A 23,329-nucleotide genomic window follows, 5' to 3' on the forward strand; every position below is an offset into this window, starting at 1 on the left:
TAGCAGTTCAAAAGCACGTCAAAGTACAAGTAGATAAATAGGTACCACTCTGGCGGGAAGGCGTTTCCGTGCGCTGCTCCGGTTCACCAGAAGCGGCTTAGTCATGCTGGCCACATGACCTGGAAGCTGACTGTGGACAAATGCCAGCTCCCTCGGCCTATAGAGCGAGATGAGCGCTGCAACTTCAGAGTCATCCGCAACTGGACCTAACGGTCAGGGGTACCTTTACCTTTACCTTTATGGCCCTGTGTGGGGTGGATTTGGGAGTTATTGTTTGTTTATGTATTTTTGCGTTTCTATTCTTTAGACCGCCCTATGGTGCACAGATGAAGGGTGGTATATGAATTTACCACAGACCAACAAATAATAAACATCGTTTTCAGACGGACACACCACTGCCCCATCACACCCATGCCAAAAACTTATATTATTCCACTGGTTTATTACAGAGCATCCCTACACACATCTAGAAATATCGTCCCACAGAGTTCAGCGGGGATTTCTTCCCAGGTACGTGTCATAATGGTAACAGCATTATAGTTAGGGCAGTTTTCACATGGGAGGCCTGAATAGGAATAAGAATAAGAAAAATGTTTATTCCACGTGAACTCGGCAGTCCTATCTGACAGACTCGCCGCTCTCTTTGTTTTTCCTAGCTCTCTGTGCTGCTTTCACGTATTGACGCCGGGAGGGAGCGCGCCTGCTCGCTCGCCCGCCCGCCCACCCGCTCGCGCGCGCGCGCGCACTCCTCCCCGCCCCCTCCCAACCGGAACCGTGGAGGTTGCTAGGGAAACGGGAGAGACGCTGCCCGCCGGCGCTTTGGGAGGGAGGAGAGCCCGAGCGCGCGTGAGGGAGGCAGCGAGGGAAAGGAAAGGTGAGGGGGGGAGGGAGGGAAGGAAGGAGGGGCTCCCTTGGGGGTGGGGCGGGGGGCTTGACCGACACCCCCACATTAATTCCAAGCGCCCCTTCGTCAGCCCCTTTGCGGGGCGAACGCGGGAAATCTTCGTCCCCATTCGCGTCTATTGGAGACACTGACTCTGCCTCCCCCCCCCCGCCTACCTGAAGTGAAGGGCTCTTCCCCCCCCCCCACGCGGGGAGAAGGGGGCGGGGCGCCCGGGTTTAACCCGACCTCTTCCTCCTCTGGGGAGGCGGCTGAGGGGGAGGTCTCGTCTCCCCATGGCCATGTTGGTGGTGGCTCCCCTTTTTGCAGAGGGAAGAAGACCCAGGCACAGGTGGGCACAAGCAGGTGCACCACAGACACACAGAGACACACTAAAACACAGACACAAACGCGCGCACACACCTAAACACACACACACACACACACAGAAACAGATACAGGCACACACACACAAAGACACAGACAGACACAGACACACACTCACAGGCAGGCACACACAGACACACAGAAACAGACACAGGCGCACACACACGTAAAGACACAGATGGACACAGACACACACTCACAGACACACACACATAAAGACACAGACGGACACAGACACGCACAAACACATACAGATAGACAGACACAGACGCGCGCACATATAAAGACACAGACGGACACAGATACACATGCACACAGACAGACAGACAGACAGACACACACACAAAAATAGACACAGGCACACACAGAGAAAGACACAGGCGTGCGTGCGCGCGCGCACACACACACACACACACACACACAATACACCCTGCTGGGGAGCAGCCTCTGGTCCAAATTACACATTTCCCCTATATTATATAAAATGTTTTTTTACACAGCCATTTTTATATACGTGAGGGAGATCCAATCCCCTTCCTAATTTGGGGGGGAGGTGACAGGACGGACTCGCCTTCCCATCTTCTAAGAAGCTTGGACACCCTCTTCCTCCCTACCCCAGGCTCTCCCCACAACACTGTTCTGTAAAATATGAGCACAATCAGCGGTTCTTCTCCTAATATGCCTAGGTGTCCCCACTTAGGATGTTTCATATCACAAATGGGTCCCGCAGATGTTGCAAAAGGGTAGCTTGCAACAGCTTTTTAACAAACCAGGTTTTCCTTGGGAAAGGTGAAACTTGGTTAAAGTGGAGAGGGGGTTAAGGAGAGACTTGCACCTCCTGCTTCTTTGGCAAACTTAGTCACCCCAAATCCTCTCCACTGTACCATAAATTCTGCTGCCCATGGCTGCCAGAATGTCTTTCTGTACTAGTAAAGTTCTTGTTAAAATCTCATTTTCTGAGTTATTTCTATCTCATCGAAAGTGGTTTTGCAACTAATTTAGTGACAACTCTGGCCATTACCTTTCAGTACAGCAACCAGGGGTGAACTATTCTGTATCTACAAACTTGTATTAATTGAGCCAGCATTGACTTACCAAATGGGTAGCACCCATGATAATTAAATTCCTTGGGCTCAGGATATGCTATCCAAATATTCTCAATTTCCAAACTTTATAAACTTGAATTTTATCTAGTTCTTGGTGTGCTTATCCTGCATGTTATAGCCACATTTTTATGATTGCAAAATGTATGTCTTTTTCTCATGGCATTATTCATTGCCATAATCTCTAGGGCCAACTTATAGCAGTGTTTACTGAGCATCCTGCTCAGTTTAGTAACCCTGGACAGAAATATCTGTTAGGGGAGTTGTTTCAACCTGTGACATGTCATAGTTCTCGGAATATTGTTAAGTCACTGGAAGAGCCAAGGGAAACAGAATGTTTAGACTTCAGAGAACCATAGTACCTGGTTGACTTAAACGCCGTATCTGCCTTCTCTCTTATATAATCGTCTTTCATTTTTTCCCATGCCCTTTCCTCCCCTCTCTGTCTCCCTTTCCTTCTCCCTCCTCCCTTTCCTTTTGCTGTACATAGTGTGGCAAACCTGCCTCCAGAGAACCAATTCTGCACAGTAGAGCGCCGCAATGAGAGGGCAACAGCAGCTGCAGTGATCCTGAGCGTGAGTGCTTTAGAGTAAGGCAGAGGTTTTCAACAATTTTGGGTCCAAGGTTCCCTTGACCAACTAAATTCTTCCTCTGGCACCCCTGTGGGGTTCAGAAGCCCAGTTATGTCACCCCTTGCCTGCAGAGCCGGCAGCCCCTCACCCCTTTTCGAACCCTCCCTTGTAGAGTGTTCCCTCAACCTCCTCTCTTCTCCCTTCTCCTTGGGAGTCCTCTGGACAGCCGCAGCTGCTGCCCCTGGTCTCTGAGCTGCACCCTCTGCCCCAAATAAAGGTGCCTCCTCACTGTGCCCTACAGGGGCCTGGGAAGCAACCCCTGGCCAGGCCCTGAGGCACCATGCGCCTGGAAAGCTTGTAGCTAGGGCTGCTGCAACAAACAGCTGTGCAAGCCTTTGGGAGGCAGAGATGCAATAGGGTATCAGAGGAGGGAGGGAAGGAAAGAGGGACAGAGGCCAGTCTCGCCCTTGGCACTCCTGACCCTCATTCAAGGCACCACAAGGTGCCACGGCGCACTGGTTGAAAACCACTGGATTAAGGAGCACAGAAAAGCAAACTGGAACAATTAATGAGTTGCAGAGGTTCCAGCACCCATTAACAAACTATGACCCTTATTGTGTGGAACTGAAATAAGGCGCAGGAGACTGGATTGATGGTTTGCTTTTCCAGAGTTGCTTGAAGTGGAGGAAATATTTTTGGTTAAACATTTTACATTTCTAAATTATCTTAGTATCACAGCATTGTGGCTCTGAGTTAGAGAAGCATGAGATCAGCAGAAGGTTGGTACACCACCGAGAAGCAGTGACTAACTGCTGCTATACTATACCCACTTTCCTGGGAACGAGCATCGTTGAACTCTGGAACTTAAATATGAGTAGCATATATAGGACTGCCCTGCAATTGTTCATAGGTTACCATATGGTAATCCCATGGAATACTACATGGGTAACTCAAGGAGTAAAGTCATAGGATTGTACATGGGCTATTAAGTTTTTGTTTCAGTTCTATGTGGAGAAACCTGCTTTCACATGTATTTTTGTTTACTGGGTCATGTACACAAAAGTACATTTTATAACACCTAATTGTTTGAGTTTCAGTTAATAAAGGAATATCTTAAGATCACTTTACCTAAACAGGAGTCTCGGACATGGCAGTTATTTTAGTTCTGAACTCTTTGTCAATCTGAATATTTCTTGCCAACGAGCTAATGTTTCATTTCAAAATAATGCCAGACAGGGTTTTATTTTTCATTTTTCACTGTGTTTCATTTTAAATAAGCAAAGACCTTACAAATATGTATTAATGTTAATGAAAGTTAAGTAAAAGCTAGGAAATAATACCTTCAGCACATTATATTACATTAATACATCTAACAACAAAAAGTAACCAAAATCATCACTTCTATATCCCTGTATGTTTTTCTGTTATTTACTAAATAGCCACTCTTTTTACCTACAAAATAAAGAGTTAATTATATCAGACATGGATTTACCTTAGCATTCATCAGCTGTCATTCATGGAACCTGAGGGATGCAATTTGATATTTGTTCTTTGGTCTCAATTGCCTTGTCACAGTATGGCTGTATTTTCAGCACTAACAGTCACTTAGCCTGAGCTATGTAAATGTCAGTTCAAACTTAAGGCAGGGATTATAAAACATACAGGAAGGTCTGCTTTTTATCTTCTTAGGCAGACAAGTGCTTGAAGAAGTCTGAGCCATAATACGCCCTCTTGACTCTTGCCCTTGTTGGCTAACGAATAGTAAGTCATTGGACATTGGCTAGCCTTATTAGCATGGTAGAAAGAGCATCTTTGTCAGAGGAGATCTTTCCCCTTCTTTGACAGAGGCAAACACATTTTAGAAAACCCTACTGACCTAGTTAATGATTTGACATTTTCAAATATGCCTGGGGATGGGCATAGTATTCAAATTGATGGTGGCTGATGAACTGAATACACTTTTAAATGAAACTAATAATGTGGATCCATTTCAGAATGGTTTCAGACCCAGTTTTGATCCTGAGACTTCTTGGTTGCCAATCCATGCTAGAGAGAAGAGGGTAGATTTTGCAAGGCGCCTTAAAAAATAATAATGCAGGTGCCTGGTGAACAAAACTTGGGAGTGCCACAATCTGGGGCTACCACATAAAAAGCCCTGTTAGGGACAAGTATCAGGGAGCTGGGACTGCAGAAAAGTAGGCTGAACTTTACATTCTGGTAAGGATTCCCCCTTCAGTTGCTGGTGAATATGGATTGCATGTCAAATAAGTATCTGAACTAGGACAACTGCCCTCTGTGGCCACGATCCAAATATTGCTTTAAGAACACAGTTAATTTATGGATGTTCTGGCTTTCCCACAGATTTACTGCTATGCCATCAGTTTAGATTTGAAAATTTTGGTAAAAATTGCTCAACATGATCCCTATATGCTTGGTAGGTAAAGGTAGAGGGACCCCTGACCATTAGGTCCAGTCGTGACCGACTCTGGGGTTGCGGTGCTCATCTCGCTTTATTGGCCGAGGGAGCCGGCGTACAGCTTCCGGGTCATGTGGCCAGCATGACTAAGCCGCTTCTGGCGAACCAGAGCTGCGCACGGAAACACCGTCTACCTTCCTACTGGAGCAGTACCTATTTATCTACTTGCGCTTTGGTGTGCTTTCGAACTGCTAGGTTGGCAGGAGCAGGGACCGAGCAACGGGAGCTCACCCCGTCGCGGGGATTCGAACCGCCGACTTTCTGATTGGCAAGTCCTAGGCTCTATGGTTTAACCCACAGCGCCACCCGCTTGGTGGCAAGATAAATTGCCATCCAGGCAGCCTGGGCAACTCATTCGCCACCTTTAACCCCAATGCGTCCAGGAACCCAACAAAACGATAATTTGATAATCTAGGGAATGAAGAGTGTCCAGCTTGGAAAAGCTGGCAGGAAGCAGTAGAAATGAGCTGAAGCTGAACAAGTCTAAAACTAGCAATGAACCACAAGAATCCCTGCAAACACCACAGATTACCCAAAGCCAGGAATTCAAGGCTTGTGAGATTGTGAAAAAGTTCCTAAGTAAACAGATGATTCAGTTGAGAGCATTCTTGCTGTAGCTTGGTGCCAGTGTCTGGATGATGATCTCATATTATTGAGGTCCGCAGCCTGGGAGTCATTTTGGACTCACAGCTGTCCATGGAGGCACAGGTTAATTCTGTGTCCAGGGCAGCTGTTTACCAGCTCCACCTGGTACGCAGGCTGAGACCCTACCTGCCCGCAGACTGTCTTGCCAGAGTGGTGCATGCTCTAGTTATCTCCCGCTTGGACTACTGCAACGCGCTCTACGTGGGGCTACCTTTGAAGGTGACCCGGAAACTGCAATTAATCCAGAATGCAGCCGCTAGACTGGTGACTGGGAGTGGCCGCTGGGACCACATAACACCAGTTCTGAGAGATCTGCATTGGCTCCCAGTACGTTTCCGAGCACAATTCAAAGTGTTGGTGCTGACCTTTAAAGCCCTAAACGGCCTCGGTCCAGTATACCTGAAGGAGCGTCTCCACCCCCATCGTTCAGCCCGGACACTGAGATCCAGCGCCGAGGGCCTTCTGGCGGTTCCCTCATTGCGAGAAGTAAGGTTACAGGGAACCAGGCAGAGGGCCTTCTCGGTAGTGGCTCCTGCCCTGTGGAACGCCCTCCCAGCAGATGTCAAAGCAATAAACAACTATTTTACTTTTAAAAGTCATCTGAAGGCAGCCCTCTTTAGGGAAGTTTTTAATGTTTGATGCTGTACTGTTTTTAATATTCAGTTGGAAGCCGCCCAGAGTGGCTGGGGAAACCCAGCCAGATGGGCGGGGTATAAATAAATTATTATTATTATTATTATTATTATTGAGACTTAAAGGCATCACTAAAAATTGCCGCATAACAGTTGTGTAATGAACAATGTTGGTGGTGTTATAGTTGCTGATACCATTCGAGGGATATCACAGCCATGGTCATTGGCAAGTAAATGGCAAGTCCCTAGGATGAAATTACTTTTTATGTTCACTCTCTTATAAATGGTATATTAGCCTTCTCTGTAAGCCTTCTCTGTAAGCAGTGACACAGATGCAACAGATAGAGCCCTTCTCTTTGGAATATCCTCTTCCCACATATTGTGCATGTCCTTGACATTGCTTATGGTTTGATGCTGATCTTATTTAGCTAGATTGTGTATTTTAATCTTTATTTGATTTTTATATGTCTGTAACATTTGGGTGTTGGAATTTGATTGGGTGAACTGCTTCAGGGTTCCTTGAATGGGAGGCAGTCTACATTGTTTTAATAAATAAAAAATCAGAACTGCTTTCTCTCTGCCCGCATTGCATTTGCTGTGAGGATAAATTACAAGATGTATAAATTATTTGGCAGAATTGAATAGAAGTAGTTTTATATTAACTGCGTTACTCTTAATACTTCTACGCTCTGACATAGATAGATACATTAAATCAGTGCTTTTTTCTGTGGGGGGGGGTACGCATACCCCTAAACGTTTTGTGAATCTAAGTTTGGCCCTATTGAGGGGCAGTATTTCAATGTGAGTAGGAAAATGGGAGTACCCCTAAACATTTTTATGGGGGGGGGGGGAAGCACTGCATTAAATAGTATAATTTATGCATCTACCCATGTCACAGTATAGATAATAATTTATTTTTTCTTCATATTAAAAACAAACAAACTCTAATTGTAAGAAATAAGGTTTGTTCTGCTTGGAGCCAAACAGCAGCATCCTTTTCGACCTTACCTGTTTTCAAAATGATGCCCTAGAGAATATGGAGTCAGTCAGATTACCTGCCTTCTGTTGTCTGGGATATCACTCTGGGTGATCTTTGATAAGTATTTGCTAAATGTATTTTATCTTGCAAAATTGATTTATTAATTATTATTATTATTATTTATCATCACCATCATCATTATTAATTTAATTTATTACCAGCTGTTCACCCTAAGGTCGCAATGCAAATTAGAATAATTTAAAATGCCACATTAAAAACACTTTATCTTGATCACTGGTGGGCATCTAGAGTTTGTTGCTGTTTAGTCGTTTAGTCGTGTCCAACTCTTCGTGACCCCATGGACCAGAGCACACCAGGCACTCCTGTCTTCCACTGCCTCCCACAGTTTGGTCAAACTCATGCTGGTAGCTTCAAGAACACTGTCCAGCCATCTCATCCTCTGTCGTCCCCTTCTCCTTGTGCCCTCCATCTTTCCCAACATCAGGGTCTTTTCCAGGGAGTCTTCTCTTCTCATGAGGTGGCCAAAGTATTGGAGCCTCAGCTTCACGATCTGTCCTTCCAGTGAGCACTCAGGGTTGATTTCCTTCAGATTGGATAGGTTTGATCTTCTTGCAGTCCATGGGACTCTCAAGAGTCTCCTCCAGCACCATAATTCAAAAGCATCCATTCTTCGGCGATCAGCCTTCTTTATGGTCCAGCTCTCACTTCCATACATCACTACTGGGAAAACCATGGGTTTAACTATACAGACCTTTGTTGGCAAGGTGATGTCCCTGCTTTTTGAGATGCTGTCTAGGTTTGTCATTGCTTTTCTCCCAAGCAGCAGGCCTCATTTCATGTTGGCATCAAAGAAGGGGAAGGGGGAGTGGCAGAGACAAAGGGGGTGGAGGGGTAGCAGAAACAGAGAGCAAAGGGCTGTCTCGCTCACTTTTGGCTCCAGCCCCACCCACCACCAGCCTGAATGCTAGGGATAGATTATCCCCATGGGAATGTGGCCCTCAAGAGAAAAAAAAGGTTCCCCTCCTCTAATCTTGATAGTTCACCCCGTTCCTTAAAGTGTTAGCCCAGACAGCCATTAGACTTGCAATCTTATTTAGGAAATTAAGTTTGGCCCTTTGCTAACCTGACATCAACATATTGTGTATGTTTCCGAGCACGAGTGTTGGTGCTGACCTTTAAAGCCCTAAACGGCCTCGGTCCAGTATACCTAAAGCAGCGTCTCCACCCCCATCGTTCAGCCCGGACACTGAGATCCAGCGCTGAGGGCCTTCTGGCGGTTCCCTCATTGCGAGAAGCAAAGCTACAGGGAACCAGACAGAGGGCCTTCTTGGTAGTGGCACCCGCCCTGTGGAACGCCCTCCCATCAGATGTCAAAGAGATAAATAATTACCTGACATTCAGAAGACATCTTAAAGCAGCCCTGTTCAGGGAAGTTTTTAATATGTAACGCTGTACTGTTTTTAACACTGATTGGGAGCCGCCCAGGGTGGCTGGGGAAACTCAGCCAGATGGGCGGGCTATAAATAATAAATTATTATTATTATTATTATTATTATTGAAGGTTTAGATCTAGAGTTAATTGATTTTACTGCCCATTGGGAACCAGCTAAATAGTGGCTCAGGAAATCACAGGTTTTTTTTAAGGTCACCATATATATATATGTATATATATATATATATATATATATATATATATATATATATATATGCCGTAGGTTGTGTCTACTGAGTCTTTTGGCCTCAAGTTGCAACTTGTGGATTTACAGGCCAGAGCTGATTCCTGGAACTGACCTGAATCCTGTAATTATGCACCTTGTAACTTCTTTCAAAAACAAGATTACTATTTTCAGATAAGGCAGTAATGTGCTTGTGCTTTCCCTGCTTTGTGCTTTAGTGTGTGTATGCATCTGTGAAAGACTGCAACCTCATATTTTTCTTTTAAACGGGTTTTGATTTGCGCTCCATCTCTAAGCCTTAAAATACCACTAAATACCCTAGCAATATTGCTATATTTTAGGTTGGGCTTCCTTTCTGGTTTAAATAGGAATCTGGTGGCTAGCTTCCAAAAGTTTAAAGGATAATATCAGCTTCCTGGTTTGGGAGCTGTTTTGCATCCCATCGTAATCAGATGCTGACTATGAAGGGGAGAGAATTCCCTAAGATCAACACCTGCTTTGTGACGGTCTGTTTTATCTGTAGGTTTTCCTGAAGTACTGCCATGTATGAAGCAAAAGAAAGACAGAAGTTTATCAGTGATGCTCAGTACCTGAGAGAGATGCAGCACAAGATGGATTCAGAGTATCAGGTAGGGCCGTTTATCCACCGTGTTGCCATTTCCATGAAGAACATAAACACAAAGCTACGAGGGATGAGGCTAACTTCATCAGGTGCACCATCATTTAAGTCCAGGGCCGGATTTAGGTTTGATGAGGCCCTTAGCTACTGAAGGTAATGGGGTCCTATTTATGTCCAGCTGTCCTTTGGTTTTGGAACAGACTTTCGGAACAGATTGAGAACCAAGGTACCACTGTATGTAAAGGTAAAGGGACCCCTGACCATTAGGTGCACTCGTTGCCGACTCTGGGGTTGTGGCGCTCATCTCGCTTTATTGGCTGAGGGAGCCGGCGTACAGCTTCCAGGTCATGTGGCCAGCATGACGAAGCCACTTCTGGCGAACCAGAGCAGCACATGGAAACGCCGTTTACCTTCCTGCCGGAGCGGTACCTATTTATCTACTTGCACTTTGATGTGCTTTTGAACTGCTAGGTTGGCAGGAGCAGGGACCTAGCAAGGAGCTCACCCTGTCACGGGGATTCGAACTGCCAACCTTCTGATTGGCAAGTCCTAGGCTCTGTGGTTTAACCCACTGCGCCACCCACGTCCCATACCACTGTATATAGAAAAGAGCAAATTAGTGATATTTTAGGGAGCAGGCTAGCAGGCAGGGCCCATTGCTTACATCATAGGAGCCTACACAACACAATACACTGTTGCTGTATGTAGGTTTTATTTTATTTATTTTTTATCTCATATTTTGTAAATGTACATCCAGGTTTTTTCCCCTTTAATTTTTTTTGGGGCCCCCAAGAGAGTGGGCCCCTAAGCTATAGCTTGTTTAGCTTATACGTAAATCCGGCACTGTTTTAAGTCCCTCACATAAAGCTCTTTTCAGACAAAGTTGTGCTTGTTTCTTAGGCTTGCCTGAGAAAACAAGAACAGACTAAAGAGCAGTCTGAGAAGAAACGAGAGCAACACGCCAGACAAGAACTGAGACAGACAAATATATCGTCCATCTCTGCTGTGCGTACTTATGAAAGGCCATGGATTTCCAGAGTCCCCACTAATAGACAGGTAGCTATTTGTTAATTTCAGAGATAAAAATCAAGTGCAAGAGAAGAGTAATCTGATAATGCCCCCTAGCCACTCCAGCGTTCAGGACTGCCTCAACCCATCTGGTTGTTAAACAAAGAACATATCAGGAAAAGGAGCTCAATAGGGGGGTGGGGAATGGCTGCTAGGAATTTGTTATCTAATTTTCCCCCATGTAAGTATCTGTGACAAATATGATGCACTGTATAACATTTATATTTATCCTGGGGACTGGGTGATTATTCATATGCTTTCATCAAGCGTTTACTTTCTGGAGAAATACTCTAGTATATACTTAATTAGCTTTTCTTTGCCTTCCGAACCAATATACCAGCATGCAAATGTACATATCTATCTACGGTTTTATCTGCTCTTTGCAAAGCCTTTATTATTTCCTTAACATCTGCATTCATTATTTTTCAACGCATTCATTGTACAGTTTTGAAAATGAAATAGGCTAATTTTACACATTTGACTAATTTAATACAGGACCCCTCCGCTGACAGCAGAGTAAAAGTTAATCTATTCACACCGTGAAACCTTAAACAAGCCTATCTCGGCTTGAATGTGAGTGGAGGAAAGATCTGATCGAATTCAATTGAGCACTGGTGAGGGTTCATCATCGAGCCCACCTAGTGGCAGTGAAGGCAGCAAAGAAGGCATACTTTGCTGCTTCATTGCATCCTCACTATGCCATCCAGTAGAGCTTTTCCGGGTACAGTGGTACCTCGGGTTACAAATGCTTTGGGTTACACGTTTTCAGGTTGTGGACCGTGGGAAACCCGGAAGTACCAGAAAGGGTTACTTTCAGATTTCGCCGCTCGCGCATGCACAGAAGCTCTAAATCACGCTTCGCGCATGCGCAGAAGCACCAAATCGCATCACGTGCGTGCGCAGATGCAGTGCTGCAGGTTATGAACGCTGCGGGTTGTGGACGTGCCTCTGTCATGGATTACGTCCGCAACCCGAGGTTCCACTGTAGTGTGAAGCCCCTTACAGTCTGGCCCAAAGGAGGTGGTGGAACCAATGGTAGCTCACTGTGACTTGTTTGCAAATCATTTTGAGGACAAAATCACTTGCATCCACTGGGATCTTGACTCCGCTGTTATAGCAGATGAATCTCAAAGGGTGTCCAGAGCACTGTCTAGTCCTGTTGTGTTGGGTGAGTTTCAGTTAGTAAAGCTGGAAGATATGGACAAGGTGCTTGGATTGGTCAGGGTGACTACTTGCGCTCTGAACCCTTGCCCATCTTGGCTGATAAAAAGTAGCAGGGAGGGGACAGCTGACTGGACCAGGGCGGTGATTGATACCTCCTTGCCAGAGGGTGTGGTCCAACAACTCCTCAGGAAACCATCCCTGGACTCAGGCAATCTAAGTAACTACTGGCGAGTTGCTTTTGGGGCAAGGTTCTTGAGCAGGTGGTTGTGGACTAGATCCAGGCGCTCTTGGAGGAAACTGATATTTTAGATCCATTTCAATCCATTTCAATCAATCCAGTTAAGACTGAGACACTGTTAGTGGCTGGTTCCCTGGGCTAGATCGATTTGAGGTTGCCTCCTCTTGATAGGGAGCGGGTATGTAGCTTGCAAGTACTCCTGGATTCTTTGCTGTTGCTTGAGGCTTAGGTGGCCTTGAGGCTTAGGTGGTGGATCCTCTGCGCCTCCATCTGGACAGAGATAGCCTAATTACTGTTGCCTATAGGTAACCTCCAGGTTAGATTACTGCAAAGCTTTGTGTGTAGGTCTGCCTCTGAAAATGGTTCAGAAACTTCAGCTGGGGCAGAATTTGGCAGCCAGGTTGCTCAACAGGGCAAGATGGTTTGAACATATTACACCGATCCTGGACCGACTGCATTGGCTGCCAGTTAGCTACCAGGCCCAATTCAGAGTGCTGGTTTTGACCTATAAAGCCTTAAACTGATAACCTCAGATGAACGACAGTATAGATTTTTAAATAATAATAATAATAATAATAATAATAATAATAATAATAATAATGTTATCCATTGGCATTTGCACTTTCTTAATGATCTGGTACAGTTCTCAGCTCTAAAGGATAGCAAAATACACATTTAAAAGTGTGTTTTGAGATAAAATTTATTTAGTGCAGATGATGTGGATCTGGTCAGATCTTACTGGAATTCACAAAAAATAAATTCTTCGGGCATCTCTAGTACAGAGTACTACTCACTACTAAGTAGCCACAATAAGCTTCTAGACATTGAAGGCTAAATAAGAGGCTTCTTCTACTGGGATGTAGCTTTTGCATTGGTAAAGAAGATTCTGTTAATAAATTAACTAATTTTCGCCTTGGCAGACCTCCTCCGAAGAATCTTCTGGATGTGAACTGAAATCTGCTATTAAGCCTCTTGGGAACAAAGGAGAAGCTAAATTTCCTGCCATTGACAAAACATCTGTTAAGCAGAAGCAGAAATCAAGCACATGCGCCAAAAAAACAGAAAAAAGTGGACCTGGCCCCAAAAAAGATTTTTCAGGTGCGTATGGAGAAAGTTCTCAGCTATTCATTGAAAGAAACGGATGTGCGGAGCTGGAGCCAGTGATGTTCACAAGCTCAAGGGGTCCTAGAGAGGACATAAGATATTTGAAGGCTTCTAGGTGAGCAGGTAGGGGACGCGGGTGGCGCTGTGGGTTAAACCACAGAGCCTAGGACTTGCCGATCAGAAGGTCGGCGGTTCGAATCCCCGCGGCGGGGTGAGCTTCCATTGCTCGGTCCCTGCTCCTGCCAACCTAGCAGTTTGAAAGCACGTCAAAGGGCAAGTAGATAAGTAGGTACCACTCTGGCGGGAAGGTAAACGGCGTTTCCGTGCACTGCTCTGGTTCGCCAGAAGCGGCTTTGTCATGCTGGCCACATGACCCGGAAGCTGTATGCCGGCTCCCTCGGCCAATAAAGCGAGATGAGCACTGCAACCCCAGAGTCGGCAACGACTGCACCTAATGGTCAGGGGTCCCTTTACCTTTACCTTTACCTTTACCTAGGTGAGCAGGCAAGGATTGGAGTCAAAAGAGTCAAATCCAATAAGGCAGCCAAACCCAGCTCAGTACAGATGTTACAGAGGTGCTCTTGCTGACAGATGCATCTGACCTGGAAGATTTTGTTCAACCTGCTGTAGGCAGGGTTAAGCTCCCTCTGAAGGAGGAGGTTTGCAGTCTGGAGATGCTGTTAGATCTGTCTTTGGATTCCTTGGCGGAACCTTAAATGCAAAGCCCCTTTCATCATCTGAGGCTATTGCGCCAGTGGCAACCTCTCCTGCACAGAGATAACTGGGGCACAGCTAACCATCCCCTGGGGACGCTTGATAAGGACTGCTGGAGTACATTACACAGGGCGTTGCTTCTGACAAATGTTCAGAAACAACAAATACTTCAAAACACGGTGATTGGATTGCTAACTGGGAACCAGGAGTGGTAAATTTATGTATGCCACCTCCCAGTGGATTTCCAAGCGCAAATCAAAGTTTGGTTTCAACTTCTGCCCCAAAACAGTTTGAGTCCCCTTTGGGATGGCCTTCTGCCACATGAACTTGCCTAAGTATTATGCTCATCCTCAGGGATTCTTCTCTACTCCCCCATCATCACTACCAGAAGTTAGGTAGGTGATCGCTAGAGATGGGACCTTTTAATTGCAGTGTCCAATTTTTAGAACTCCCTCACAAGGGAGGATTGCCTGGTGTCAAGCCTTATTTATTTTTTAGTGTCTTTAAATCCACCCAGGTCTTTTAGATTGATCAGTTTGTTTGTTTTAAGGCTGGAATAGTATTGATTTTTCCTGCTGTGCTGTTTGACATGAGTGTTTCATTTCATTGTGTAATTGTGATTAGGGATGGGATGGTAATTTGAAGCAGTGGAACTTGACTGTGTTACAGAGAGTGAACACAGTTGAGGTGACAAAATAAAAAAAATCCTTCCAGTAGCACCTTAGAGACCAACTAAGTTTGTTATTGGTATGAGCTTTTGTGTGCATGCACACTTCTTCATACAGATATCTGAAGAAGTGAGCATGCACACAAAAGCTCATACCAATAACAAACTTAGTTGGTCTCTAAGGTGCTACTCTGGGACGCGGGTGGTGCTGTGGGTTAAACCACAGAGCCTAGGACTTGCCGATCAGAAGACCGGCGGTTCGAATCCCCGCGACAGGGTGAGCTCCCGTTGCTCAGTCCCTGCTCCTGCCAACCTAGCAGTTCGAAAGCACGTCAAAGTGCAAGTAGATAAATAGGTACTGCTCCGGCGGGAAGGTAAACGGCGTTTCCGTGCACTGCTCTGGTTCGCCAGAAGCGGCTCAGTTATGCTGGCCACATGACCTGGAAGCTGTACGCCGGCTCCCTCAGCCAATAAAGCGAAATGAGCGCCACAACCCCAGAGTCGGTCGCGACTGGACCTAATGGTCAGGGGTCCCTTTACCTTTAAGGTGCTACTGGAAGGAATTTTTTTATTTTGTTTCGACTATGGCATACCAACATGGCTACCTACCTGTAACTAGAACAATTGAGGTGGACAGCCTATCTCAAACAAGCTTTTTTCAACTGTGCTCACACACTGCCCCTGCCTTACATTCTGCTGCCTTCCACCCCCTTACCTTAGAGAAAGAGTATCTCACCTTGGGGAAGAGGTAACAAAAAAGAATAGCTATGAAACATACCCTATTCTTCTACATGCCCCCACTCACCTTGCCGCTCTGTTTTAGCATTACCATGCAGGGAGGAAATAAAAACCCAGGATTTAGAAAGCACAGTTGGTTTAAGAGAACAGTTTCAAGCCCTTACAAATTCACTCATAGAAAGTGAAGTTTTACACATAGAAAGTGCAAGCTAAGACATGTACTCCCTGTGCTGTGCCCCATGGGCAAATGTTATGCAGTCTCATATATTGTGCTCTCTTACAACTTAGTCTCCATGGACCCACGATTCATAAGGCAGAGGTTCCTTAAAAAAAATATTTGCATAAAACAATGTTTATCAGCTTTCCAGAAGCCAATTTTATCACGAAGACAGCGATTGAACCAGAGAAGTTTTCTGGAAAACACAGACACTGAGAATATGAAAAGAGTGGAAGGAAGAGGGAGGAAAACACCAGTGCTGCACGGAATAGCAAAGACTACCAAGAGTGCTGGTGAGAAACTCTTTTTCCGCATTGCATTAAGTTTATACCTCCTGTTTATAGAAGTCACCCCTGGTCCAGAGCTCCATCTTTGTTTCACGGCATATGTGGAACTATTATGTGAGTGAGTTCTCCCCTGATAGAAGCTGAAGTTGTTTAGATTGAATTCAAAGGAGGGTTTGGTTTGAACATCAAAGCTGCTGCGGGCCTTTTGTTGAAGTGGTTTGAGAGATCACAGCTCAGCTGGTCGAAAAGTGTGCATGGAGCGCCAGCGATACAAAGGCCTCGTCTGTGGACAGGGAAAGGCTCCGTGCATGCAGTGGGGATCTACCATGTATGTAGAGAGGAGAACAAGAAATGGGGCTTAGCTTGTTCTCACTGTCATGTGTGTGCGTGTCTGTATACACAAACACACACATGCAGATACTTAAAATGATTAATGGGCAAGCAGCTGCTATTAGAAGCTGCTAAAACAAGTGAAGCAGACTTCTACCACCCCCCTTTGTTGGCCCCCTTTTGTACAGTTCCCAAAATACTGATTCTGGATTAGAGCTAATAAAAATAAGGCATCATTGTTTTGTATCAACAACAACAACAACAACAACAACAACAACAATAATAATATTTATTTATACCCTGCCCTCCCCGACTGAGATCAGTCTCAGGGCGGCTAACACCAAATATGTAAAATACATTGAAAACACAAAATCAAACGATTAGTTTAAAATACAATTCGAAACACATTTAAAATCAAAATAAAATTAAGTGGGAGCCCACGAATCATAACCCTAGGGGTAAGGAATTAAAATTTCACCAGGCCCGGCCATTTGTGCTGGTCCCATATGGGCCGATAGAAATAGCCAAAGAGGCCACTTACATGCAGTGCCCCATAGAGAGACACTGTACACAGATGTTTTTGCAAGAGGCAAACAGAAAGGTTTCTTTTAAGGCAATACAGCGAGTTCATGGTGAAGAAGGGAACTGAAGTTGTGTCTTTTCAAGCATAGTCCATTGGACTATACTGAATCTAAAAACAACAACAAACCACACAGGTGTCTTTTTTCAATGAGCCTTACAGGGTTTGGATAAATCACTGGAAAAGTCTTCTTCTCCGAAGAGCACTCCACTTCTTTCATTAGGGAGATTCAAAGAAAAGATAGGTCCTCTCTCTCATTTTGCAGGAAGTCCCAGTTTGCCAAAAGGCTAAAAGGAAGCCTCACTCCATTTCCAGATACCACATCTATAAATTTAAGGGGCAGTATAACCATTTTTAAAGAAATTGTTTGGGGTGGGGGGCTTAAGGGGAGGAGCCATGCAGTCCCCAGGTGGATCTGGGGAATATAATTGCCACTGGTGGTTCTTGTGTGATCGGTTTGCGGACATGACTAAAACTGAATAAAGTGCTTTGGCAAAGAAATTCTGAAAGCAACTCTTGCTCTCAATGCAGACTCGCAAGATGTCACAGGACAAAGAAGCGGCCCTGTTCTCAAGAGTAAGAAGAAAACTCCAGAAAAGAGGACCTTAATCCAGACCTCTAAACTAAACATAGACAGCAAAAGCCTAGACAGGGATCTCAAAAAAGGAAGTGTTCTAACAGCAGCTCAGCAGCCCCCAACTACCGTAATGGATTCTACTGTTCAGGTTGCTAATGGTCCTTTGTTATCAAGTGAGCCAAGCAACTCCAACCTTCCCCCCATTAAAAATACTCCCATAAGGCCCAGAGAAGACGATTTTTATGCATTGTTGTGTGCAAATGTGGAAGGTTCTACCGAAGAGATTGATGACGCTGAAGACGTTAACGAGTTAGAAGAAGAGTTTCTTTCCTATGATATCAGCAAGACTCCTCCTCCTGATCAGAGCAACAGAGTCAGTGGGATGCCCGTCGCACAGGCCGAGCAGCCGAACTGTGATATGGGAGTCGGGGGTGACGTTAGGCGGGCTGAGCTTTCCCACAGATTGCCACGGCAACACAGTGGAGCAGTGGAGGCAGCAGCTGAACAACCTTCAGCGGGCCAAAGGAAGACCAGAGACCAAAGGAACCCTCATGCTCTTGAAGAAAGCAACCTTTCGGAAGAGGCCCACAAAAACGAAGGTGAGAATTCCAAAAGCCCACATGCTGAAAGCAGACCCAGAAGCGCAGCAGCCAATGAGACCACTGGCAATTTAAGTTCTACCGAAGACTGGTCAGGGAACAACGGCTGTGGTAGAGAGAGACAAGGTTTTGAGAGCAATCAAAGATGTTACACTGGACTCATTAGTTCAGCTAGGCCAGCAGTTCAGAGGCCTCCTATGCGTTCCACATTTAATATCCCAGGATCCTTAGCACAACCTATAAACAGAACTGAAACGACAAGCAATGTGGATGCTGCTGCAGCTTCTATGCAAACCACAGAGCTGAGTGGAAGCCCCAGGTTCACTGTTCGTAGACAGCTATCTCCTATAAGAATCAGGGAGTCCTTTTCAGCTACTGAAAGTTGTCAGTCTTCATCACCTACCATCAGCACCTTTGAGGACAGTAGCCTCCTGGAAGATAGTATAAGCAATGGTCTAAGCAGCCTTTCCCCAAGCACCACTTCTCACGATGAAGACAATTTTCTGAATTCCCACAGCTCCTCCTCATCCACAGATTCTTCCCATCCATCTCTTTTCCGGGCAAACTTCACAGCACATCTTCACATGGCTGGCCCTCTCCCTGATCAAGTACCAATTTTCTTGACGGTATCTGATTTGCGAAATCAGAGCAGTTTTGTGAGCAGTACAACCACTTGCAGTTCACCAAATATGAAGGAGATTAGTAAGCCCGAGACAGATCCTGAGAAACTAAAGAAGTTGCAAGAGAGGTAAGCAGTCTATAATTGGAGGGGCAGTTATGACAAATGTACTTTTTCCGTCTCAAGATATGTCATTAGGAGGGGAATTTGCCACTGAAGTCCTTTGCCTGGTCTGAAGCCATTTTGAGGCAGTTAAAAACCTGTACTTAGTGCTAGAGTTCAACTCAGGAAACCTTGGAATGGGATAATGTCTATTTCTATTTATTTATTTTCGGCATTTATAAAATGCCATTCACCAGTAGCCCAAGGGCACGGCACCTACATAGATAAAACAATATAACATCAAAATATAAAACGTTTAAAATCGTGATTAAAACAGCATTTAACAGAAGGAGCAGACAAGCTTCCAACAGCACAGCCCCTGTAGCCCTATCCTTCTGCAAATGCCAAATTAAGAGGTCCATCTTTAGTTGCTGATTAAAGGACTATAGTGTCAGAACAACATGCACCTCTTACACCCACAACCGGGGGGCCACTACCAAGAAGTCACTCTTATAGGCCACAGTTGTGGTGGAATTGTAAGAAAAGCCTCTCTTGCTGGTCATAATAACTGAGCAGATTGATACAGGAGGAGGCACTCTTTTAGATATTTGGGACCCAGGTTCTGTGGGACTTTATCATTCAGCACTGAATGGAGTAGGCCTCTCTAGACCGCTAGAGAATCACCAGCTAAGCTGGTGCCAATTACTAGCTTTCTTTTGGACCACATCAGTCTTGTCATCTGGTTAGCCCAGAACCTTCATACACACTGCCCAAGCTTCCCCCCCGGTGAGGTCACTTCGGTGCCGCCAGCGCAGCACAAACAATGCGGGAGATAGCAGTTACAAGTTACGGGCCTCTTCAGCCACAGCAGGCGCTGTGAATCACAGTCCAGCAGCTGAACTGCCTTTCCTGATACAGATTAGAGTGTCATCAGTGACACCTCGCTCCAAATCATCTGATTATGCATGTCTCTCAGTGGTCTCACATAGGTAAGAAGAAAAAAATATGTGGATGTTTGTAATCTTCCGGCCTACATAGAATCATAGAATTGGCAGGTATATTACTCCTACAGTATTATACTAAGCTTTTCTAGCAAAAACAAAAAAAATTCCTTCCAGTAGCACCTTAAAGACCAACTAAGTTAGTTCTTGGTATGAGCTTTCATGTGCATGCACACTTCTTCAGATAGGTATCTGAAGAAGTGTGCATGCACACGGAAGCTCATACCAAGAACTAACTTAGTTGGTCTTTAAGGTGCTACTGGAAGGAATTTTTTTTGTTTTGACTATGGCAGACCAACACGGCTACCTATCTGTAACTTTTCTAGCAAGTTACATTTCAATCTAAATTGAAATAGATCACAAACAGAAAGAGCTACCTGCGTGGCAGATCAGAGGTGGGGTAAGGCAGTGATAGGAAGAAACTCACGTTAGAGATGGCCTTAGAAGTGTTGCTGTGATATTCCTTAATTGATGCGGCATCTAGCAATAGGGGAACACCCTCCCTTGCCTCAGTTATGCATATCCATTGAACTGAGTATACCGTATTTTTCGCTCTATAAGACGCACCAGACCACAAGACGCACCTAGTTTTTGGAGGAGGAAAACAAGAAAAAAATATTCTGAATCTCAGAAGCCAGAACAGCAAGAGGGATCGCTGCACAGTGAAAGCAGCAATCCCTCTTGCTGTTCTGGCTTCAGGGATAGCTGCACAGCCTGCATTCACTCCATAAGACGCACACATATTTCCCCTTACTTTTTAGGAGGGAAAAAGTGAGTTTTTGGCCTACAACTCCCATGATCCCTAGCTAGCAGGACCAGTGGTCAGGGATGATGGGAATTGTAGTCTCAAAACATCTGGAGGGGCGAGGTTGAGGAAGCCTGGTTTAGTAGGACCATCTCACCCACCTGTGAGAGGGGAATTTAGAAGGAATCCTTTTGCTTTCTCCCCCCCCACCCCAATCCATAAATTTTACTTTTCAAATACATTACAAGCATGCCCTATTGAAGGTCATTCCTCCAGACCACTGTTTTTGAATTATGGAACCTCTGCTGTATCTCCAGTCTCCTAGCAGAAGACTCTGAAGAGGAGGGAGATCAGTGTCGGATATGTCAGATTGCTGGGGGATCCATAACCAACCCACTGCTGGAACCGTGCGGGTGTGGCGGGACTCTTCGATTTGTCCATCAGGAATGTCTAAAGACCTGGTTAAAGGCTAAGATCAAATCAGGTGAGTTTGCAAGTTTAAGCAAAGAAAGAACATTAGCATGTAATTTAGTTTAAAATTCCATCATGGCCCAGGCACACTGTATGTACTGTCTGCCGACATCAGAGCAAAACTAGATTTAGAAATGCTTGTCTGTTCCCTTTCTACTCTGGCAACAATCAAAACTAGCAGAAATATGACTTGCTCAGTCTTGAACTAGGCTGCTCATCAGGTGCTGCGTACATGTCTGGGGAAACCTTCTTATAACTTTAGGGACGCGGGTGGCGCTGTGGGTAAAAGCCTCAGCGCCTAGGGCTTGCCGATCGAAAGGTCGGCGGTTCGAATCCCCGCGGCGGGGTGCGCTCCCGTCACTCGGTCCCAGCGCCTGCCAACCTAGCAGTTCGAAAGCACCCCTGGGTGCAAGTAGATAAATAGGGACCGCTTACCAGCGGGAAGGTAAACGGCGTTCCGTGTGCTGCGCTGGCTCACCAGATGCAGCTTGTCACGCTGGCCACGTGACCCGGAAGTGTCTCCGGACAGCGCTGGCCCCTGGCCTCTTAAGTGAGATGGGCGCACAACCCCAGAGTCTGTCAAGACTGGCCCGTACGGGCAGGGGTACCTTTACCTTTAAGCAGAGGCTTGACAACCATATGTCAGGAGTGCTCTGATGGTGTTTCCTGCTTGGCAGGGGGTTGGACTCGATGGCCCTTGTGGTCTATTCCAACTCTATGATTCTATGATTCTAACTCCCACTAAGAGAGGGCTGAGAATACCTCAGCAAAAATGTTACCTGCTTTTATTCATACTGAGGTTGCAATCTTATACCCACTTACTTGGGAGTAAGCTCCATTAAACTCAGTAAGACTTTTCTTAGTAGACATGCCTAGGTTTGAGCTGTCAGAAAGATGTCTCAATAAGCATATCTAAACTCCACCAAAATCAGTAGGAGAAAGGCCACAGATTTGGAATGTTTTATATGAAAGAAAAATGCATATAACTGGACTTCTATAGGTTCAATTCACTTAAAACTATTTGGTTAAAATATATAGTGTTTTTCGACAGCAGAAAAGTTACCAGGGTGTTTTATGTGTTGCAAGATGATTTACTAACATGCTTCAGTAAAATTACTTACAGTCTCAGCAAGGAGGGACCTTTACATGTAGTTCTGCCAAAGGAATATCCTCTTGTACTCTATGCCTACTCAGAGTATGTATCGGCTTTGGAGGCTGGACAAAAAACAAGCCCTCCATAACTACCAAACCTGTAATTTCATTACCTTTGTTTCTGCATACAACTCATGAGAAATGGCCACATAAAAGTGGAACTATTTAAAGTAAAACAGATTTTGCAAATGCTTCCCCTCCCTCAAAGACACTTGTGTATATGATGTAACAGTGGAAATAACTACACTTATTCTTCTTCAATGATATCATCCTTGATAGTCTGGTCTATGCTGGGGTTAAATGGTATAACAAGGTTACATCAGGCAAAAGCAGGGAGAATGAGTCATGTAATACCTTACTGGAATGGAAAAGCATGATAGAACAGGCAAAGAAAATTAACTAGGAATGACTTTCTTTAGCTTCAGCACATCAAAAAGGATCTCGAAACCAAGAAAACAACAGGCTGTGGTGCTTATGTGCTTTCTCTGAGAAAATGCTTCCAAATTTTGCAAATTGTACACCCAAACAGTACATGCACACTTAGAAGAAATATCATGAAAGCAAGCAACCTTGTGTTCCAACCAGGTACCACAGCTTAATAGTTTATGGTTGGGCTAGTTGATCTTGTCATTGAACGTCTACTGATGAAGAGCATCAGCAGCAGATGACTAGGAAAAGAGATACTTCAAATGTTCACACCTTGTTTGGGTTTCAACACAGGCATCATGCACAGAAATGAACAGGGCCAAGCAGGAGTTCTTTTGGTTCTCCTGTATCACCCAACAGACAAATAGGGACAGTGCTACCCAGGTGCTGAGGACTGTTGGAAACAAATCTAACAAATTTAGGTTTGTGACTTTATTTGTGGTTGGTTAGAATTCCCCCACTGCACCTCTGTAGGATCACTTGTTCCCCACAAAGGTGTGGGGAGAGAAATATCAGCAGGTTTTGTGGGGACAGGCAAAA

The 23,329-nt window shown here is 45.1% G+C and overlaps 1 protein-coding gene across 5 annotated transcripts in view; it reads left to right on the forward strand.

Annotated features, from left to right (window-relative positions):
- The first annotated feature begins 336 nt into the window (after positions 1-336).
- Positions 337-23,329, forward strand: part of MARCHF10 (membrane associated ring-CH-type finger 10) — a 33,396-nt gene continuing 10,403 nt past the window's right edge. The window contains exons 1-8 of one of the 5 annotated variants that reach the window (XM_077917523.1): positions 337-510; positions 2,861-2,945; positions 9,895-10,000; positions 10,891-11,046; positions 13,381-13,558; positions 16,044-16,193; positions 17,629-19,021; positions 21,058-21,224. In XM_077917523.1, the coding sequence (XP_077773649.1) occupies positions 9,914-10,000; positions 10,891-11,046; positions 13,381-13,558; positions 16,044-16,193; positions 17,629-19,021; positions 21,058-21,224 (2,131 nt within the window). In that variant the 5' untranslated portion in view covers positions 337-510; positions 2,861-2,945; positions 9,895-9,913. Of the gene's footprint in view, positions 511-752; positions 875-1,107; positions 1,233-2,860; positions 2,960-9,894; positions 10,001-10,890; positions 11,047-13,380; positions 13,559-16,043; positions 16,194-17,628; positions 19,022-21,057; positions 21,225-23,329 lie in introns of those variants that run through there. The other 4 variants (XM_028751737.2, XM_077917521.1, XM_077917522.1 and 1 more) reach the window with 4 other exon arrangements.

This window comes from Podarcis muralis, chromosome 13 (assembly GCF_964188315.1).
Source record: "Podarcis muralis chromosome 13, rPodMur119.hap1.1, whole genome shotgun sequence".
NCBI classification, from domain to species: Eukaryota; Metazoa; Chordata; class Lepidosauria; order Squamata; family Lacertidae; genus Podarcis; species Podarcis muralis.